Raw genomic sequence first — 20,814 nt, 5'->3', positions numbered from 1 at the left:
TATCAATTGTAGGCCTTGTCATGGCAATTAGAGGCCAAAGGGCGAAAACCCTCCCATGGATCTTGCAAATTCTTCCCACAAATTCTGTGCTTCTTTTATCTGGCATGGTGGATAGAGTAGCCTGTAGATATCAAAAGAAAAAAGTGAAAAGAATGATTCGGTTTATAAATCAAACTAGTGTGACCACCGAATCATCAGTTCAATTCATACGTTATTGTTTGTTGGGAAACAATATTTGTATATTGGCTGGGCATCAGGTAATATAGAAGTTATACATATACATGTAGAATAATGAATTCTTTGGTTAAACTTCAGTTAATTCCAAGAACATATAGAGTATGGGTCAACGACGGTTCTATCACCAGTCACGCTCTCCGTTCAAATTAATAGGGATGAACCATCGAGACTAACGAGACCAATATGCTCCCATCAACAATATTTTTATAATTATAGTTTTCTTAATTTAGAATTAAAATAAAATTATTAACCAACAATAATAAGCTGGTCTAATAGGACAAAGCACTAAATCCTCTAAATAAAGTCCTAGATTGAAATCCTAATCATATAAGTGGATCAAATTAAGTAGCCAGGCCGCTCAATTTAGAATTAAAAAAATGCAAAAACTAGCCTTTTAACCAGTCCAGTCTCCCCCAAAACGTGGATACGTACAAGCAATTCTCTCCGGAGCGTTAGAATTGCTGACTCCGTTAATAACAAAGAAACCAACATGGCCTCCATAGACAGTCACCGAGACGGGGCCGATATCTACCATGGTGCGGCTCTTTGCAAGCAAAAATTGCGAGAGCTCCTCGACAAGTTCCGTTTCCCTAGAGCACTGCTGCCGTTGAGCGACCTCAACGAGTTCGGATTCAACTCGATTACGGGGTTCATCTGGCTGAAACAGAAGAAGAAATTTGAGTACAAGTTCAAGTCGATCGGGAAAACCGTCTCGTACGACTCGGAGGTGACGACGTTCATCGAAGAGCGCCGGATGCGACGGTTGACGGGTGTGAAATCTAAAGAGATGTTCATCTGGATTACTGTTTCTGAGATTTCTATCCTTGACATTGATCCTTGCAAGATCACATTTGCTAGTTCGTCGGGGCTGGCCAAGACTTTTCCGATCGAAGCTTTTGCTTTGGAAGATGAGAGGAAGTGAAGGTTTTTATTTAAATTTTAAGTTTAGTTATTGAAATGTCTGAAATAATTTACTAAACAATTATTTAAAGTAATTTAATGAATATTTGAGATTTATTTTTTCTTTTTTTCTTGTTGATGGGGAAAGTGATGTCGTTCCATATCTTTCGTCTTCTTCAATCCCGTAAACAATTGGTTACAAGTTTTCGTCTAAATAAAAAATAAAAGGTAAAGAACCAAATGGTCCCTCGATTATAGGGTGTTATTTTATTAAGTCCCTCAAGTATTAAATGTTATAAAATGATTTTTCGACTATGGAGTGTTGTTTTATTGAGTCGCTAGACTATTAAAAGTTACAAAGTGGTTCTCAACTATTCATTATGTTTCAGACTCGTCATTTACTGTTAAAAAATTATCAATTATTTAAGTTTGATGTTAACATGATGATTAGATATGATCAGGCATGTATTTGAGCATGGGCAAGATGGGCACTTCCTCTGGCCCTCTCCTGCCCATGACCTAAAATTATAGGGTTCATATATAATTAAAAAGGAATAAATTATTTATTTAGACACTTACTTATTATTCTATTTTTGTTTTGGTCATTCAATTATTATTCTTTTAAAATTATACTTATTGTTACATTTTAATTTTTTGTTATCCTTCATTAAAAAATAATAGTGATTGTGACGCGATATATTTAAATTATTTTTCATTTTCCATTTAATTATATTTTTTATTAATTTTTTGACAAGTTGGATAAAGTTAAAATCGAACATAGACCCTCTTAAAAAATGGTCATGCTTATTTTTGTGTGAGTAGTTGTGTTTTTAATAATTTTTTTGTGTTTTTAAATTTGATGTATTTATTAGATAGTTTATTAAACGTAATAAAGAAAACAATTTACAAACAAATTTATTTATTTATTTCTTACTCTTACTATTTAATTTTTCGATACTTTTTTTTGGATGCCTAATTTCCATATTCGTCTCAGGCCACTAAAAACTCAAAAAACAGGCCTGGATATGATAGTCATTTGAGATTTTGAGATCAAATTTTATCATATCACAATTAACAAATTAACGTTCAGCTCAGAATGTCGTCCATCTTTTAAAGGAAAAGGATGAGTTTGAAATATAATGAATAGTCAGATGATCATTTTGTAACTTTTAATAGTCGAGGGACTCATCAAAGTAACACTCTATAATCAAAGGACAATTTTGTAACTTCTAATAGTCAGAGACTTAATAAAGAAATATCCTATAGTCGGGGACCATTTCCGCTCTTTACCCAAAATTAAATTATTAAAAATAGTTACGACCCCACTTTTGCATCAACGCTTCTAGAAGACTCCTATTTTACCTTCTTGCTTCCTTTCATTAGTTTATGTAATATTACGGGAATTAGAATATATACTAATAATGTATTTTAGACTTCTATAAATTAAATTCCTATCACTGAAATAAAAAGTTCAATATTTCAACAACATGTTGCATGATCAGGACGGAGTCACAAAGTTTTTAGGAGGGGTTGTGCTCCCAGCCAAAAATTTGTTTTTAACCTTTAATTTATATATATAATTTAATATTTATGAGATAATTATGAAATTGCCCCCAATTTTAGAAGAATTATACTTTACTCCCTCAAGTTGAAATCCTAACTCTGTCCCTATATATGATCGACCGGATGATATATCATGAGTTTATTAAGGTAATCATGTTCGTCTATCTATAAGTGTGGTATGTGATATGTCACATGGTCCTAAAACTTGGGAGTCACATTTTGAAGAAAAAAAATGTCACAATTTTGCTTCTAAAATTGTTCAAATGATGGCACTTTGTAATAAAATACAAACGAGTGTTGGCACAAGTTGTTGAGATTCAGAAATTTGAGCTTGTAAAACCAAATTCAAATCCTACCACCGTCATTCTTGGTTGACAATCTGTAAATTTCTATCTAAATCTCAATTGGGTCTTATGTATGCTTTGGGCCCGGACTGGGGGAAGAGCCACCCGTGACTTAAACTTTAATGTACCAAAAAAATTTGTAATAAAATGTCACGATTATAGTTATTTTATGACATTATCTTAGTTTCATATGTTTGATTTATTTTATAAGAAGCAATCGTAATATAATAAATTTTGATGTTTTACAATTTCACCTTATTATAAAATATTTTAGGGTTCTAATTTTAAAAATAGATAGAACATGCATATCTTTTAGGATGGACCTATAATTAATTTGTAAGAAGAATTAAACAAATTCAAACAAAATTTTAGATTGATCGCCTATTTAAAATTTGGACAATTCTAAAATGAGATACCCATAAGAAGATAAAATAAAAGTATGATCTACTATTTAGTAGAAGGTGAATTACGAAAAATGTTAAAAGAATTATACATTTAGATAGAGAAGTTAGGTATGATGTGCATGAGCCAACTTAGCTCGGTGGTTAAAGGAATCGTATAGCTAATAGAAGTTACGGGTTCGAGAACCAACGACTATAACAAGGTGATTGAACGTTTATTGTTAAATGATTGAAAGTATTTATAACATTTACTATTTTGTAATCACTTTAGTTTAAAAATAAAAAAAGAAGAAGAAGAAGTTAGGTATAATGTTAGAAATTATTATAATTAAGTAATTACCGTAGAAATTATAACAAGAAAAATGAAAACTATTATAATAAATTTGTAATTTATTACTATAAAATAGTACGAACCAAACTACTTTAGTAGTTAAGATAGATTACAAGTTCGAAGAGCACCATGTATGCAAGAATATATAAACATTCATTGTCAAATGATCGAGATTATTTGTACAAATATTACTTTATATTCATCCTAAATTAATTATCTAAAATATTTATCTCGAAAATATTTTTAAAATATCACTATATTAATGAACCTATAATTGATTAGTGTGTGAAGTGCTAAGTACGAATTTAAAAACAATAAATGCTAAATTTTATATTAAAAAAAATATTTGTATAAAACTATTCATTGAATGAACAAGTGAGTGTTCAAGGATTTGTATATAGATTTACTAATCTTATGTTTGATTATTAATTGATAAAATTTTAAATGTTTTAAACTTCATTTTGAATATTATTAGTAACATTAGTATGTGTATATGTTTGTATGATCAATCATCCAAGGAAGGCGCGGAAGAAGGGAATAAGAAAGGAAAGGATATGATTCAAAGGTGAAACCTTTGGATCAAACATTGGTATTGGTATTGGTGCATTATCGATACTATAAAAATAATATCGGTATTACTTACTTAGAAAATCATCATTAATTAAACCCAGTCCCTATAATATCCAGGCCTTTCGAATTAAACCCCAACCTTTATAACTTGCAATTTAATCAAAATTCAAATAATTAAACCCATAGCCAGCATACAAAATAAAATTTCCAGCATTACAAATTCTTGTTCAAAATAATACAAACATATTTCCAAACTCACAAACAAGTCCCTAAAGCTTTAGGACTTTTCGCATTCCACCATCAAAATTTACCAAACATGAAATTTGGTTTCAACCAAGTTTCTAACTTAAAATTCCAGCATATCAATGATAGAAGTTAACATTAAACACCTCAAATATCACATTTTTAAAATAATATCTCACAATTCTCAAAACATGGAAATTAGCCCTTTTCCTAAATCAAGTTTCCAAATTGACTCAAATTGATCTCCAAATCACATAAAATACTTCTAATATCAATTCTAAACCATATGAAATTTTTCAATATTTTCCACCAATTTATCCCCTATGGTCGAATGCTTATTACTACCTAAGGTAGACTTTTTGAACAATTTCAAGCATAAATTCAACTTCCTATGATCAAATTCATGCATTTCCAATCATCACAACATCAAATTGAATCAAAATCCTTATAAAACCTAAGTTGGTCAAACCTCATACAAGCATGTATAAACAATTTCAATCATCTTACAAGCCTTAGAATTAATCTCTAACCTTATGTCGACACTCATTTTTTCGTCTCGTCTTTTAATATTTTATTATTATTATTATTATTATTATTTTATTTTACATTTGCAGGCCCAATTTACAAACTCATATTACAACAAATCCCGGAGCCTAGAAAATCAACTTGAATACCCGAAGACTAACCAGGCCCGAATTTGAACTCTAAATTAACACCAAGCCGCCAACAGTCCTTCCAGTTTCCAGTCGATGCCATGACCGAGCCGAGACCTCAGCCGAAGCCAGCTGTCGTCGCCAACCTATTATGAGCTGCCACCATTGAAATCATCTGCACAAATCATCTACAGTGACCAAATCAACACAAAGTAAAGAAAGCAATTTAATCCCGAAATTTTCGGGATTTCACTTTACCTGCCCCAAAGTCTCACCAAATCAGAGAAAAATCACTCACCTATTCTCACCTAAAGCCATCAACATGCAACAAAAGGACAGAAAACTAGGTGAAGAAAAAAGAAATAAATAAAGGGGTCTAGTCCATGAAATGAAGGGGGAATAACAAAGGAGAGATTGAGATTTTTGAGGGAAACAAATTGTAAACTGGGGGGCTTCACCTTCGAAACAGAAAAAATGTAAGCAGAGGAGTTTCCTCTGATCCTTGTCGATAAGAACAAGTAATGCAAAAGGGGTTTTCTTTATTTCTTTCAAAGTTTATATAGTAAATCTGTATTTTCTTCGTGTGCTTGTTTATATCATTTTGAAACTCAAAATAAAAGTGAGAGAGGTTGGGTTTACCTTCGGGTATGTGTGTCGTTACCACCGGAGAGTGGTGTTTTTGTTGAAGTATGGAATAAATAGTCGGGTTTAGGTTCCTAAAAAAACAGAAAATAAAGTCAGTGGGCATCTTGAAATCCATTTGTTTAGGAGATTAAGGAAAATAAAAAAAAAGGATTTTAGTATATTACCTTACTCACTGGAGATGCTGCCATTGATTTCGTCGGTATAGAGAATGGAGGTTGTCGAGAGAGTGAAGCCGAAAGACCAAGGAATCTTTTTTGTGAGGCTTTTACAGTCCTGTTTGTGTGTCTTGGACCTTAGATCGGAGGTTAGTATGGCAAGGCGAGGGTTGTGGTGAGTTTGGGTGTCGGTTTGGGTCACTATACTGCTATGTATGATGGTCGGGATTAAAGGTTGAAGGCCTCGAGTCTTCTCGGCCATGAAGAAGGCTGGGGAGAGGAAGAGAGATGGGTTAAAACGGCGCAGAGGAGAGTAAAATGAGGAATAGGGTTTGCTTAATTACCAAAACATTATATTTATAGTTAATTACCAAAACGGTAATGTTTCAATATATGTCAACTTGCGTTTTGTGAAGGGAGGAGTAAACTATGCAACTAATTCTTTGAGTTTCGAGGTGTTCTGTACGGGTCATCTCATTTCTTTTTTTACTCATTCTAGTCATCAAATCGAATGTTTGCATGTTAATTTAGTCTCTTTATTTTGTGCACATTTAATTTTAGTCTTGAATGTTATTATATTTAATTGTTGTTATTTTAGACTTTAGACCTTTAAGTTTTTTGCATGTTACATTTTAGACTTCAATTCGGGTTTTTTTATGCTTTTAATTTAGTCTATGTATTTTATGCACTTTTAATTTTAATCCAAAAAATTGATTTATTTATTTTTTGTTAATCAGACATTAGATCTCTAATTTTTTTTGCATATTACTTTTTTAGTCCTGCATATATTGGATTTATTCCGGTTTTAATCCTTTGTAATAATTTTAGGTACTCAATATGATAATATTTGCCTTTACTCTTTAATTGTTATTTTGTTTACATTATAAATAGTAAATTTCGGTTCAATATGATTTAGCCATTAGTTTAATATGTATAGCTATTTTTTTTAGTTTGGTATGTTATGTTTTCATTTTTTGTATTTAAGTCATTTGTATATTGCATATTAATATATATATATATATATATATATATATATATATATATATATATATATATATATGTTATAATGTGTAGTCATAAAATATGTATATATTTGTTTTTTGTATTAAAATATTATTGCATGATAATTTTTCATATATTATTTATTAATTAGATAATCATAATATTTGTTTGATATTCTCATGAGCATTACTTGACTCAAATTGAAATAAATTGACTAAGGGTAATATTCGATCATTTTAAAATTATCAAAAGAAACTTTCTAATACGTGAATATTTAATCCATTTTAATATATAACATTAAGTATTAATACTAGAACTTATATTTTAGATTTGAGCTCCTAGGTTCTTTAATTTTCATAATTTAAAACTTTAAGTTAGAAAATGCCTTAATTTACTTTTAGTTTAATTAGGACAAATAAAATTTTGCTTGATTGTATTGTTTTTACAAATCTAAGGCATTGTTCACTTATTAAGGAATTAATAGTATATCTCTCGCGATCGTGCTAGGGGTGACTACTGGTAATTCTCTGAATAAGTCAACATCCTTTTCAAAACCGCATTATGTTTTCTAAAAATAAAGCAATATTCGATTATTAGGCACAATAGTTGATCTCCCGCATTTACGCTCGGGAGCGAATGCTATCGGTCTCAATAAATGAATACCTTTTTCAACTTTTCATCCTTAATGATTTTTATATTAAATAAAGATCGAACTCCAAATTTTTGATTTTAAATATAGGGTAATCAACTAGGTATCAATTTTTGGGCGCTTGTGGGGGTGCTAATCCTTTCCCACGCGTAACTAACTCCTAAACCTGATTTCTAGATTTTGCAAACCCCAAAACTTGGTATTTTGATAAAAATAAGATGTTTTATTAAAATCGCCTAGTTTTATGATGTTCCAATCTCACCTCAAATTATTGGTGGCGACTCTTCATATTTCAAAATAATTTTCAAAGAGAAAACTCGGTCTTCTTCCTCCGGGCAAAAGACGGTTACGACACCTTAAAAACATAATAATATTTAATCAATTCTTCAAAATCACCAAAACCTACATAAACCCTAATCACCAAATCTCAACACACAAGCATTTTCACCATGCAATTTATTTACCAATTGATAGAAAATTTCATGTAGATTAATTCTCTATTTAATAGCTTAATCAAAAAACTAATCATGTAAAAAATCAAAATGAAATTCTTATCTTAGCAAGCTTTGAAGTTTTGGCCAAGAGAGTTGAAGATGAAAATTTTCTCTTCTTGATTATTCTAGTATAATAAGACACTCTTAAAAATCAATACAATTGAATTTAAAATTCAATTATTGAGAAATTTCATTTTTTACCATTAATGAATCTTGAAATTTACCAAATGTCATTGTTATATTCTTCATTAAAATATTACACAGTCAAAGATGAATCAACTTATCTATGACTTTTTACTTTGGCCATGAAATTTTAAAAAAATTGCATTTTAGTCACTAAATCTTCCACTGTTCGGTCAAATCTGAAAAATTACACTAAACTGTGCTAAATTTCTCAAATCTAAAATATGGAAATAGCGTTTCCAACCCTTGTCCATCATCCTTCAAAATTTCGTGAAATTTTTACTCGATCCGATTTTTTACCGAACTTTAACGCATTATAGCTTTTAACACCAAATCTCGATTACCGAAGTTTTTCTTTTAGGTCAACTGTTCATTTACGACGCTAAGTTATATATTTTTAGGTCAACTGTTCATTTACACGCTAAAATATAACTTTATTTATAATTTTTATATTTTTAATAATTAGAAACATATTTAAACAATAAAAAATAAAAATCTCTAAAATTTTAAATTTATTATATATATAGAGAAATTAATAATTCATATCAAATCAGGTTGGGTCGATGATTTTTCACCTTAAATCTGATCTCGTCCTATCCCGAACCCCAAAGTTTAAAAAATTGCTCAATCGAATTAGGTCAAGACTCATCGGATTCAGGTATTTTGACCATCCCTATAAATACCCAACTTAGTTATGTAAGTTTAATGTATCAAACGAAATCATGAAAAGACTTATAGTGTATATCTTTAAACATCTCTATGATGAATAATGTACATGTATAAAAGTTTTTACTTTTAATGAATTTATATTTCTTGTGTTGAGTGATCTAATGAGAATGACTTAATAAATTCATTAATGTAAAGGATGAGTATTTACTCCTAACAAGTTTATACTTAGAAGTTTTGATGGTCATATTGAGAAGGACTTGATAAACCTATCAAGAGGTTGAAATTTTACTCTTAATAAATTCATATCTCATTAGATAATTTTTTAAGAAGAACATGATGAATAATTCTTCTCCGTTGTTGGCAAGTTAAAAAATATAGGAATTCATTATTATGTTATAAGATATTGTTTTAATTATTGTTAGTAAGAATGAAATTCTTCTTGTTTTACCTGTGGGATTAATAATAACCAAAAGCACATGATCCATATTTTGACAACGATGCAAAAGTTGCACTTTTTTTCCTATGAAGAAAAGAAATAATCTCGTTTTATCTAATTCCTAGGTTTTTAGTCTTTATATTATTCAACCAACAGGAAATTTCTTCTATCTTAACATTTATCTTTCACTAGTAAAATTTCCCCACTTGGGTTTTTTAAGTAAAAAATAATAATAAATAATATAAATGGCCAAAAGATTGAAGAAAAACTAAAAAAAACGTGATAGAAGACAAAAAAAATAGTATCACAAAAGAAAAATATCGTAACATAAAGATAGAATTATTATGTTATTAAAATAAACAAAAAAAAATCAACCAAATATCACCAACAATAATAAAACACCAAATGGTTTTGAACTTGGAAAAAAATAAAGAAAAAAACAATTGAATATTAATAAGAACTCACATGCTTTGGACTACTTATATGTTATTTACATGATAATATTTTTTTAATTTATATTTATTTTTAATACATTTTTATAGAATTATATTTTATGTTTATAAATTAAATAAAAACAAAAATATTAAAATTAAAATATATAAATATAATTGCAAACATCCAATTCAATTCAATCTATGATCATCCTACTATTAGTAGGGTAAGATATAAAGCATTGTTAACAGGGAAACGATCCACCTGTTACTGCTTAACTGCTAAAGTGTTTTCTGCTCCCGAAAGCAAGAGAATGCCAACTAAACCATTTCCATTTGCCAATACAATCATTTCATCATATCTTTATTAATTAATATATGTTTCGAGCCTACTGACCACGTTACGTTTATGTTAGATTAATCCCAAAGATTCCCATATAATGTCTACTTACCATTATAAACAATCTCCCATGTGTCTCTCTAAAATTAAAACACTTTTGTATTGTTATCAAAATTATTATCCGAGTTATTCGTCTAAACACTCAAGATTAATACATTATTAGGTTGGACAATCATGTGTTCTGATAAATTAAATGAGCCTGTCAGATATATTATCTTGCTTGAAACCTATTCGAAAACATAAATCGAATGTGATCTCGAAAAATATAGCAATGGTGTCTGAAAGTACAAGAAAAATGAAAAGATTAGAAGAATTCCAAAGACTTCAACGACTAATGATTTTATCAGTGGTTAAGCCAACAAAGCATTAGATAGCTGGCAAATACTTGATTATTTCCATAATCTTTACCTATAAAGAAAGGGCTCACTTCATCTTCTGTCAATAACTCACCTGCCCTCTCTTCCTCACCCTGTCATTCTTAAAGAGTGCTTGTTTGTCGGAAATGGAGGGTGGCAAAATGGCCATGATTTTGATTGCCTACGTTGTGGTGGTTGTGGTTTTGACCACCGGAGCCACCGCTTTGAGGGAAGATCAAGGGGCGATTCCACCATCTCCGATGGAAAGTGGGGGAGAGGCACTTGTTGTTCCTGCTGCACTCGCTGTCTTAGCTTCAATGGCTGCATGCTTCTTTTGAACTCAATTCCGTTGTTTTCCTTTAATTTTCTCTTCTCTTCTCGAATTTGATTATGTATTGCTTAAGCTTATTTTAGGTACTGCCACTGAAAAATTGGTTCTTCTTTTGAAGTATTATAATGTATATGTTAAAGTGGCTGAAATCCTCTTCCTGTCTGCATGGTCTTGAGATTTTCTTTTTCTTCCATTTTTCTTCTCGATTCTGCAAACTAAACACCACACGCTATCAGGCTCTCTTTCCTTTCGGTTAAAATACACTCCTAATCACTCGATTATTGTTTCGGATACAAAAAGATCACTTCTTTAAAAGTGAATTAAATGTATAAATTAAATTAAAATTAACATCAAATTGTAAAATGTATAAATAGGAAAGATAAAATATATAATTATAAAAATTTATTTAAAGATCACCTTTTTTGTGTTAACAATTAACTATAAATGAATTAATTGTTATTCGATTAATATCATTTAAATAGTTTTCTATGAGTTTAGGTATATACAAGGTAATGTTTGTTTAAAGACAATCATTTGATAATAAACGCTTACACCCCGACATATGCAGTGTTCAAACTTAAAACCTCAAGAGATAACAACAATTCTTTAACCACTTAGATCACTTAGCTCGTACATCCGATTAAACAATTAAATGATACATGTTTAATATATATTTTTTAATTAAGTGGTCTAAATAGAGTCTGACTTAAGTGACTATTCAAGTAGTGTACCCATTTTATTAATGCTTAAATTTTGCACCGAATGATTAATATATACAAGCTTAATCAACAATTAGTTGATCTAATATAAAGAAAATCGCCCCATAACATGTCTATGCAATACTAATATATATACAGAGAACATGTCTATGCAACACTAATATATATACAGAGAGAGAGTTTTACACAAATTTAAGACCGTTGGATAAGTGAAAATAGATGGCTGAGATTAAAAATAAATAAGAATATATTCATAGGAAAAAAAAACAAGTAGTCAATCTCAACCATCTATTTTCACTCATCCAACGGATCCCTCATCTGCGTAAAACTAAAAAATTTTACATTGTGTAAATGAATTCTAACCCTATATTCCGACTAGCCTACAAAATGAAGAAGTTGGCAATTGAGAACCCATGATTATGAAGCCCACTTACTGAACAAAATTTAGAAAGAAAAAAAGAAGAATCTCTCCCTCATGCTTAGTCTCATAAATAAGAGTAGTTTTAAAGAAGGGATTTGAGTACACAAATAAAAGCTGAAAGATTGAAGCAAGCCTGGACAAGGGATAAATGGCTCGCTCTCTTTAATGAGCAACATCATTCTATCTATATCTTTCCTAACAAACACAGAACCAAGTGACAGACTTTCATGGTTTGAAGGCCGAAAATGCCACCACAGAGTTGTGTCCACCAAACCCGAAAGAATTGGAAATAGCTGAGAATCATAAACAACTTGGTTAGAATTATGGGGTTCTGGTCCAAATCAACTGAAATCAAAGTACAGAATATAAGGCTTGAAGAAACTTGAACAAGAACTTGTCATGTAGTTTTGAAAGGATCAAGAGTCAGGGGGCTTACCAACATTAACCTCATGCTGCTGCTTTTTGTTGGCAACGGTATCGAACTCAACTGAAGACTCTGGATTCTGCATTCGAAATTTCAGCACCTCAAGCATTAACAAAATACATACAATTGATCACTTAATCTATAATATAATGAAGACCACGCATTCATAGTTGGGATTATGAGGCTTTCGAAGATGGAGAGAAAACAAAAGAACTACAACCAATCACAGTAAGTTTTGTTATGGGAGTCTGCCAAAAAGAGCGCCAAAACATTATATAAGTAGAAATGGAAAATTGTTGTAAGAAAGGAAGAAAAAATTAAAGGTCATGTATGAAAGAGACGTTATCCATAGGTTTGATACAACTTCGAACAGCAAAAAAAAAGGCTAAACAAGTAACGAGCACGTACAAATTGATTTATCGAGGGATGCAGCCATCCTGTTGCGATGGCCTTCACAGTGGCAATGGCTTCTAAACCACCCGCTGCACCCAGACAATGCCCTATCATAGACTGAAACAAGAAGCAAAGCAATTAACCAACTTCAAGAGGGCATTATCAGAGTATGGCCATCTCAACTTTTGTAAAATTAGGGAGAGAAAGTGAAGTTACCTTGGTTGCATTGATTTGGATATCAGATGCATTCTTGAATACCTTTTTAACAGCATTTATCTCGGCTAGGTCACCAACGAGAGTAGAAGTTGCATGTGCATTGATGTAGTTAACCTGAAAAAGAGGACTTGCTTAGTTTGAATATTTTTCACCTATGAAATTATGCATAAATTTCAGAAAATAATTACATTCTGAACCCTATTATTTGCATGTTTACATCTGCAGTAGACAACAGTAGTAACCAGTCATTACATTGACTTGAGATCTTAAGAATTAGGTCAATTCTCTACAGTCTAGCTTAACTTGAAGCATCAATGTAATGGATAATAGAACAGGTGACAAAAGAGAAGCTAAGTAGAGGCCTTTTTCGAGGACTCTCAACTCAAAGAATACCATCAACTTTACCATAAAACAGAGAATTCACGTGTACTTGTATTTAGTTTCTCTGTAAAAAAAGGGGGCATGCATGGGTGGAAGCTAACCTAGATAGAAAGAAATGGCATAACATAGGTGAAATAAACATCAAGAAACCAGATCAAACTCAATTACTCAAGTATATTAAGATAATTGGATGAAAAATCCAAATTGTTACCTCCTCAGGGGACACACCAGCATCTTCAAGACTTCTCTCAATGCATGAAGACACCCCAAAACCATCAGCTCTTGGATCAGTCATATGATGAGCATCACAATTAACTGCTCCACCTAAGTACTCAGCAATAATTGGTGCACCTCTTTTCATTGCATGCTCCAAGCTTTCCATTACCTGGAAAGAAAAAAGGAAAAAATGACTCATTATGAAAGCGTATTGCATTTCCACCCTCGTCAACATGATCAGTCGAAGATATAAATTGCCAACTAAGTAACAATTGAACCAAAACTCGATGCGCAAAAGCAATAAACCATTAACACAAGACTCTGATTAACTGAGTAGGGTTTTTTTTTTGAGTAAATTAACTGAGTAGTTCAATGTGACAAAAGAGGGAAAAGTATGCAAGTATAACTGGAAATCTTTTTCCCAGTTAATATTTATGCATCACTACTAATGGACAGCAAAATAATGAGCAAGAAAGTTAATTTATGCATATGTTTTGATAAAAAGAAGCCAGTCAGTATCTCATCAAATTCACACACGCCTGAGAGCCAGGCTCCATCGAAGACAATGCCTACTCTCTCTTAACAGAATAATATATCACCAATCAAGGCAAAACAAGATGATAAATTTCTAACCAGAAATAGACAACAGAATAACCAGCAAGAAGCTAACTCATGCACATATAGGAATATAGGATTAGCGTGCTATGTTGATAAATGCAAGCTTACCAACACTCCAGCACCTTCACCCATTACAAAGCCATCTCGATCTTTGTCCCATGGCCTTGATGCAGTTCGAGGATCATCATTTCTTTGAGACAATGCCCTACAGGCAACGAAACCTCCCAGACCAATAGGAATAATTGCAGCCTCGGTTCCACCAGCCATCATCAATTCAGCCTCACCTCGACGGATGTGGTTGGCAGCAGCATAAAAGCAATAATTGGAGGTAGCACAAGCAGTTGAAATTGAATAATTCGGACCCATGAAACCAAGCTCAATTGCAAGCAAGGCAGATGACATGTTTGTTATAGCATAAGGAATGAAGAATGGTGTTATTTTTCTATAACCTCTCTCTATCAGATTTTCAACGCCATCAGAGAACACTGTAAGACCACCCATACCAGTTCCAACAAGCACTCCAGTTCGCTCCCTATCAATCTGCAACAAGTACAAATTTAACAAATTCCTGAGCACATAAGCTCAAAAGAGCTAGAATAACAAACATAATGTCCTCTTCCACTTACATAATTAAAAAAACAAATATCAGTCTCAACTCTCTAGATATCTATTTTTCTTGCATCTTTCATTCTTTAAGGTAATCATCCAAAGGGATCATAAACTTAATCAGTAATCTTGACTTTCAATACACCTTTTCCAAGGAATATTTCTGGTGGATGAATCACATGTAGCATGTAAAATTAGTAGTCTGATGAAGAATTGCTTTCAAATATAAGATCACATTAATATTGTTGAAATTGTTCCAATGATATTGCTCTAAGAAAATGTACAAGACCACTTGATATTCCAATATATACAGATTCTCTATATGTAATGTAAGAGCTACATCAAATTAGGAACAAAAAAGGCTATGAGCTTGAATGAGATACAGATATCAAAAGAAGTAAAGAACAACTCAGCAGTGACATTGAATAAAAATAATTCTTATGAACCCATTACTTAAATCACGTTATGAATTAGACATTATGGGTCACAAACAAAACAATATAACACAACAAAGATTGTTAGGAACTGCTAAGGAAAAGGCAGGAAACGACCAGAACACACACACACAGCGATCCCTTTGCTAAGCAAAAGGCAGGAAAGACGCAAATCACTACGAAAACAAGAACTACCCATTTCATAAAACAAGCCGATTAATAAAACCCAGTAACCAAAATTGAGAAAACATTAAAGAAGAAGAAAAGGAACAAACTTTAGATAATTTATCACCCCCAGATCAGCATCTTCCAATGCCTTCTTGCCAGCAACAATGCAGTACCTCAAGCAATCGTCAAGCCTCCTATCGTTCTTTCCATCAATGTAACCTTCGGAACTGAAGTCCCGGATCTGACCGGCGAACCGAGTAGGAAACTTGGAAGCATCGAAGCGATCGATGAGTCCGATCCCGCTCTCTCCAGCCAGCAGCTTATCATAGTAAGAATCCACATCGTTTCCGAAAACGGAAACCAACCCCATACCCGTAATAACGACCCGTTTCTTTGGGTCCGTCTCGCGCTTGGGAGCAGAAACGGTGGGGGAAGAAGCGGTAATGGAAGAGAATTTCTTGGTAGGCGTGGGAGTAAGTCTTGATACATTGGGAAAACGGGGACTGGGCTTGGGGTTTTTGAGAGGGTTTAGAGAGGAAGCTCGAAGCGATGAAGGTTGAAGAGCTTGCATGGTTGATTGGGGACGATGACGATAATACCAAAGTGAAGACTGAAGAGACTAAACAAGGCGGTCTGGTTTTATATACGGCATAATACCAAAATTAACCACAAACGTTTACCAAATGATTATTTTGGTCCCTATTCTTTTTTTTTTAATATTTGGCTCTTAATGTTTTATTTTGAGATGTAAAGCTCCCTTTATAATTGGAAATTTTTACTTCACACATAATTTTTTTATTAAGCCAATGTGATTATAAAGTATATGTTCTAAATATTCTCAATCATTTTTTTGATAATAAACACTCAATCGTCCTGTTGCAACTACTGGTGCTTGAACTCGTGACCTCTAGGAACAATAATGATTCATTTAAACATTAAGGTAAATTGGTTCGTGCACTTAACACATGATTAATTCTTCAAATTTTTAACATAAAATGAAATGTTGAGAGTTAAAATGCTCCAAAAAAAAAGAATAAGAGCCAAAATGACTATTTTGTCAAATGTTAGAAACTTTTTTATCCTAAAATAAAATGTTAAGAGCCAAAACGTTTAAAAATAAAATAAGTACCAAAATGATCATTTTAATAAACGTTGGAGGCTAATTTTGATATTATACTTATATATAATTGTACATAATGTATTTAAATATTTATGTTTTGGTTATTTAATTGTTTTTGAAAAAAAATTTACGTTTTATTTGAATTATCTGATTATTTTGGTATTTTTTTAATCATGTAATTATTTATTTTAAATAATTAAATAAATATATATTTTTTAATTTTAAATAATTTAAATTTTAATATTATCATAAATAAATATTATAAATTTATTTTTAAAATAATTTAATATTAATATTATAAAAATATATAAATAGTTCTAAAATGAAATTGAAGATAATTTAATTTTTTATTTAACAATTATATATATTTTTTATAGAAACAATTAGTTTTATTAAAAACAATGCTCAAAGTTATAATGAAAATTTACGATCATAATAAACTAAACACATAATAAGAATATTTTTAGGTTTAAATGCATCAGATGCCTTTCAACTTTTTAAAAAAACTAATGTGACCCTTATCATTTTTTTTATCAATGTGACCCTTTGACTAACATTTTACTTTAATTCTTGTTGTTATAAGTTGGATAAATTACACCATTTATCACTAAACTATTTACTTCTCTTCTATTTTGGTAAGTAAACTCTTAAAGTTTTCAATTTCAAAATCTCTAGAGAATTCAAGGACTATGACTGTAGTTAAACCATTTTTTAAACACAAAACTCACCCCCTTCTCTGTAACGGAAAAACTAAAGCTCCGTTGGCTTGAATAAAACTCACCCCCTTCTCTGTAATAGAGAGAAAAACTAAAGCTCAAAAATTATTTTCATGGCTGAAATCACCATTACCCAAAGCAACAGAAATTTCACATCAGCAAAGGAACAACAAAATCAAAATCTCAACTTGTTTCTCCATGTCTTGTCCTTCTTCTTCTTCCTTTCAAGTACAAACAATTTCAACAAATGCCCTTTTTTATGTATCATCGGAAAAGCCAAGGAATTGGAGGTAATTTTGGCTAAAAAAATAAGCTTCCTTTCGTAAATTGAAAAAGGAGTTGATTTATTTGAAATCCTTTGAATCCGAAGCAATAGATTTGTTGCCTCAAGGGATAACCATTTGGAGAGGCTCGAATCTACCGTTGAAGCCGAAGAGAACAACCAACGAAAAACAGATGAAAAAGGAAAACAAAAGGAAATTGACAGTTCTTAAAAACTATAAGAAGAAGAAGAACGCGGCGGTGGCGGGCAGGGGGGGAGATTGTAGGAAGAAGAAGAAGAAGAGGAGGAAGTACGCGCGGAGGGAGGGGGAAGAAAATGACGCGGTTTTGTTTTTTGTTTATTATTTAAAAAAAGGAATAAAAACAAGAATTCTATAAACGTGACACTTGTTATTTAGAATTTTGGGGTTGTGATTAAATTGAAAATTTTCAAAGTTTAGTACCAAATGAAAGAGAGAAAATAATTGAGTGATGAATGGTGTAATTTATCTAATTAAAATAGCATTAAATAGATGACATATGTCTACTTGACGTGTCACGTTAGCACAAAGTAACATATCGATTGGTCGATGACAAAAAATGTTGGTCAAAAGGTCACATTGATTTTTTTTAAGTTAGAGGGTCACATTGATCAAAAAAAATATAGAGGCCACATTGATTTTTTTTAAGTTCGAGGGTCTTTGATGCCTTTTTATAATCATTGAGACAAGAAACTAGTCAATAAAGATCATATAAAGACTATATAAGGAAAATGTTAAAAAATCTAATTAAAATTAGAAGAAAAGATAAATATAAATAAATCTGACTGCAACGATAAATGCACTACAAAAGGAGATTAAACAACTAAAAAATCACCGACAAACCGTAAATCAGAGTTAAGCGACGTAAGAAAACTATTCATGAATACAAATCACGTATTCAAATCCAATAAGAGTGTCCACATTAGAAAAAAATAACATGATAATAAATAAACTTCAGTTGATCAGTTATGACAATGTCAAATTTAATCTTGAGAAAAAAGATAAACGGAAAAAATTAAACGATTTAAAATGCATCAAAATGTAGAGGAATGCGTATTATAAATACAAAATTATTAAAAATAAAAAAATAAAAAATATATATACAAAGATATGATATAAAAATAAAAGAAAATTAATAAATACTTTTATTTACAAAAAAATAAAAGAAAAATAATTATATAAATTTTTAATTAATCTCGGATAGGTACAAAGTAATATTTGTTCAAAGATAACTCTCATTCATTTGACACTAAACACTCGTAATTCTGACATTCATGGTGCTCAAATCTAATACTTCAAAAAATAACAATAATTATTTTATCACCGAAATTATTCGATTCATGTAATAATTATATAAATTAAATATTAATATCGGTGAAACTATTACAAGTATCATACACAAGTCATACCCAATGCGAAGCTGTATATTTGCCGAGGTGTGATTCCTTTTATTATCAATAATTGTAATTTCCTTTAATTTTAGGATAAATTATCTATTTGACCATCTACTTATTTTTACGTTTATGTTCTGATCATCAAATTATATTTCTTTTTCAAAATTATACTTAATGTAACATTTTATTTCTGTTTTCAAGTTCCTTTCTTTGATGCTTGCATGTGAATTTTTCTTGCTTCCAATACGTGGATTGCCAAGTTATATAGATCTTTTTAATGGGAAAAAAGTAAAAAAAAATTAATAAAATTGCATATACGATTTTAATTTAATAAAAATGAAAAATATTTGTGTTAATATTTGAATTTTAAATTTTATTGAATATTTTTGTACATTGTACTTATAAGATTGTATAAATTTGTATTGTGAGTAATGGAGATCACAGTCACGATTGATCCTAGTACTCCCCCTCATATGTAGTTTAAGAAGTATAATCGTGCATATATCATTAATTATTAGATAGTTTAAGAACAATAATTCATATGTCGTTATATCATTATTTGAATGAATATCATTAGATAATTTAATAAATAGAATCATTCATATTTTATGGGACCTTGGATATCCTACGTTCAAGTGTACATAAAATATGTGTCTTTCTTTGTATTTTGGATGGGGTATTGATGGTGCATGCAGAGAGACGGACACATGATTCTATATTAGGGGGAAAATTAAAATTCCAAGAGGAGCGAAAACAAATTTTCAATAAAAAAATGCATACCAAAAATTTTAAAATATATGATAATTTTAAATTTTCAGGGGAGACTGCTCCCACCCGCCCCCGGTCCATCCCCGGGTACATGTATCTAAGAATTTACTAATACATTTTGTTGAACAATTTGGGTGTTTCCCTGTAATAGATACAAATCTAACTGAACTAACTTAGCTTTCCTTTTCTTATACTAAAGGGAGGACTTTTGAAGTAGGTCTCGGCGTAGAATTTTATGTTAGGATAATTAATTTTTAAAATTTTGAAGACGATTGAATTGAAAAAAAATAAGTACGAAAACAGATTATCAATAAATAAAGTGCATAAATGCTCCACCAACTATAAAGTGTTGATTTGTTAAATCCACCTATTATTAAAAATTATAAAATGGTCCCTCAACTATAGTCCTTCGACTGTTAAAAATTATAAAATGGTCACCCGATTATTCATATGTTCCAAACTCATCTTTTCTGTTAAAAGATCGACGACCTTCTAAGTTAGAGGTTAACTCGCTGACTGAGATATGATAAAATTTGATCCCAGAACTATTTGAAATGTATGGTCGTTTGTGATTCTGAGATCAAATTTTATAAGAGAAAATAACCTCAGTGACCAAAAATGCCTTATTTCCTAATTCGCATTGCGATTTACGTAATCGCATTGCGATTTAGTAAATTGCAACGATATTCTGACTATCGCAATACTGAATTTCAAATTCGCAACTCGATTTCTGAATTCGCAACAGATTTTAATTTCGCAACACAAATATTTTGGGTATATAAATACGCAGCAGCAGCAACTCATAACCTAAATCCCTAAATCGCAACTCATTCCATCTCCATCTATCACTCTCTCCGGCGACATCCGTTCCTATATCCAACGACATCCTTCCCCATCCGGCAACAGGTTTTAGTTTCGCAGCTCG

At 31.1% G+C, this 20,814-nt stretch overlaps 1 protein-coding gene, 1 long non-coding RNA gene and 1 pseudogene across 2 annotated transcripts; 1 reads left to right on the top strand and 2 right to left on the bottom strand.

Annotated features, from left to right (window-relative positions):
• Window positions 1-645: 645 nt before the first annotated feature.
• LOC120217707 lies at window positions 646-1,241 on the top strand. Its single transcript, XM_039214777.1, has one exon. It carries the CDS (start codon window positions 728-730, stop codon window positions 1,157-1,159), a length of 432 nt encoding a protein of 143 aa, XP_039070708.1. The 5' UTR covers window positions 646-727; the 3' UTR covers window positions 1,160-1,241.
• Window positions 1,242-5,137: 3,896 nt separating this feature from the next.
• Window positions 5,138-6,354, bottom strand: LOC120217700. Its single transcript, XR_005525174.1, has 3 exons — window positions 6,052-6,354; window positions 5,882-5,958; window positions 5,138-5,417 (listed from the first exon to the last, which is right to left on the bottom strand). It is a non-coding gene; the product is annotated as an uncharacterized LOC120217700 (long non-coding RNA).
• Window positions 6,355-12,161: 5,807 nt separating this feature from the next.
• LOC120218209 lies at window positions 12,162-16,210 on the bottom strand (annotated as a pseudogene).
• Window positions 16,211-20,814: the final 4,604 nt, after the last annotated feature.

This window comes from Hibiscus syriacus, unplaced genomic scaffold, assembly GCF_006381635.1.
Source record: "Hibiscus syriacus cultivar Baekdansim isolate YM2019G1 unplaced genomic scaffold, ASM638163v2 tig00000773_pilon, whole genome shotgun sequence".
Lineage (NCBI taxonomy): Eukaryota > Viridiplantae > Streptophyta > Magnoliopsida > Malvales > Malvaceae > Hibiscus > Hibiscus syriacus.
Note: the sequence above shows the minus strand (reverse complement) of the source record. Positions and strands in the feature narration are given on the sequence as shown.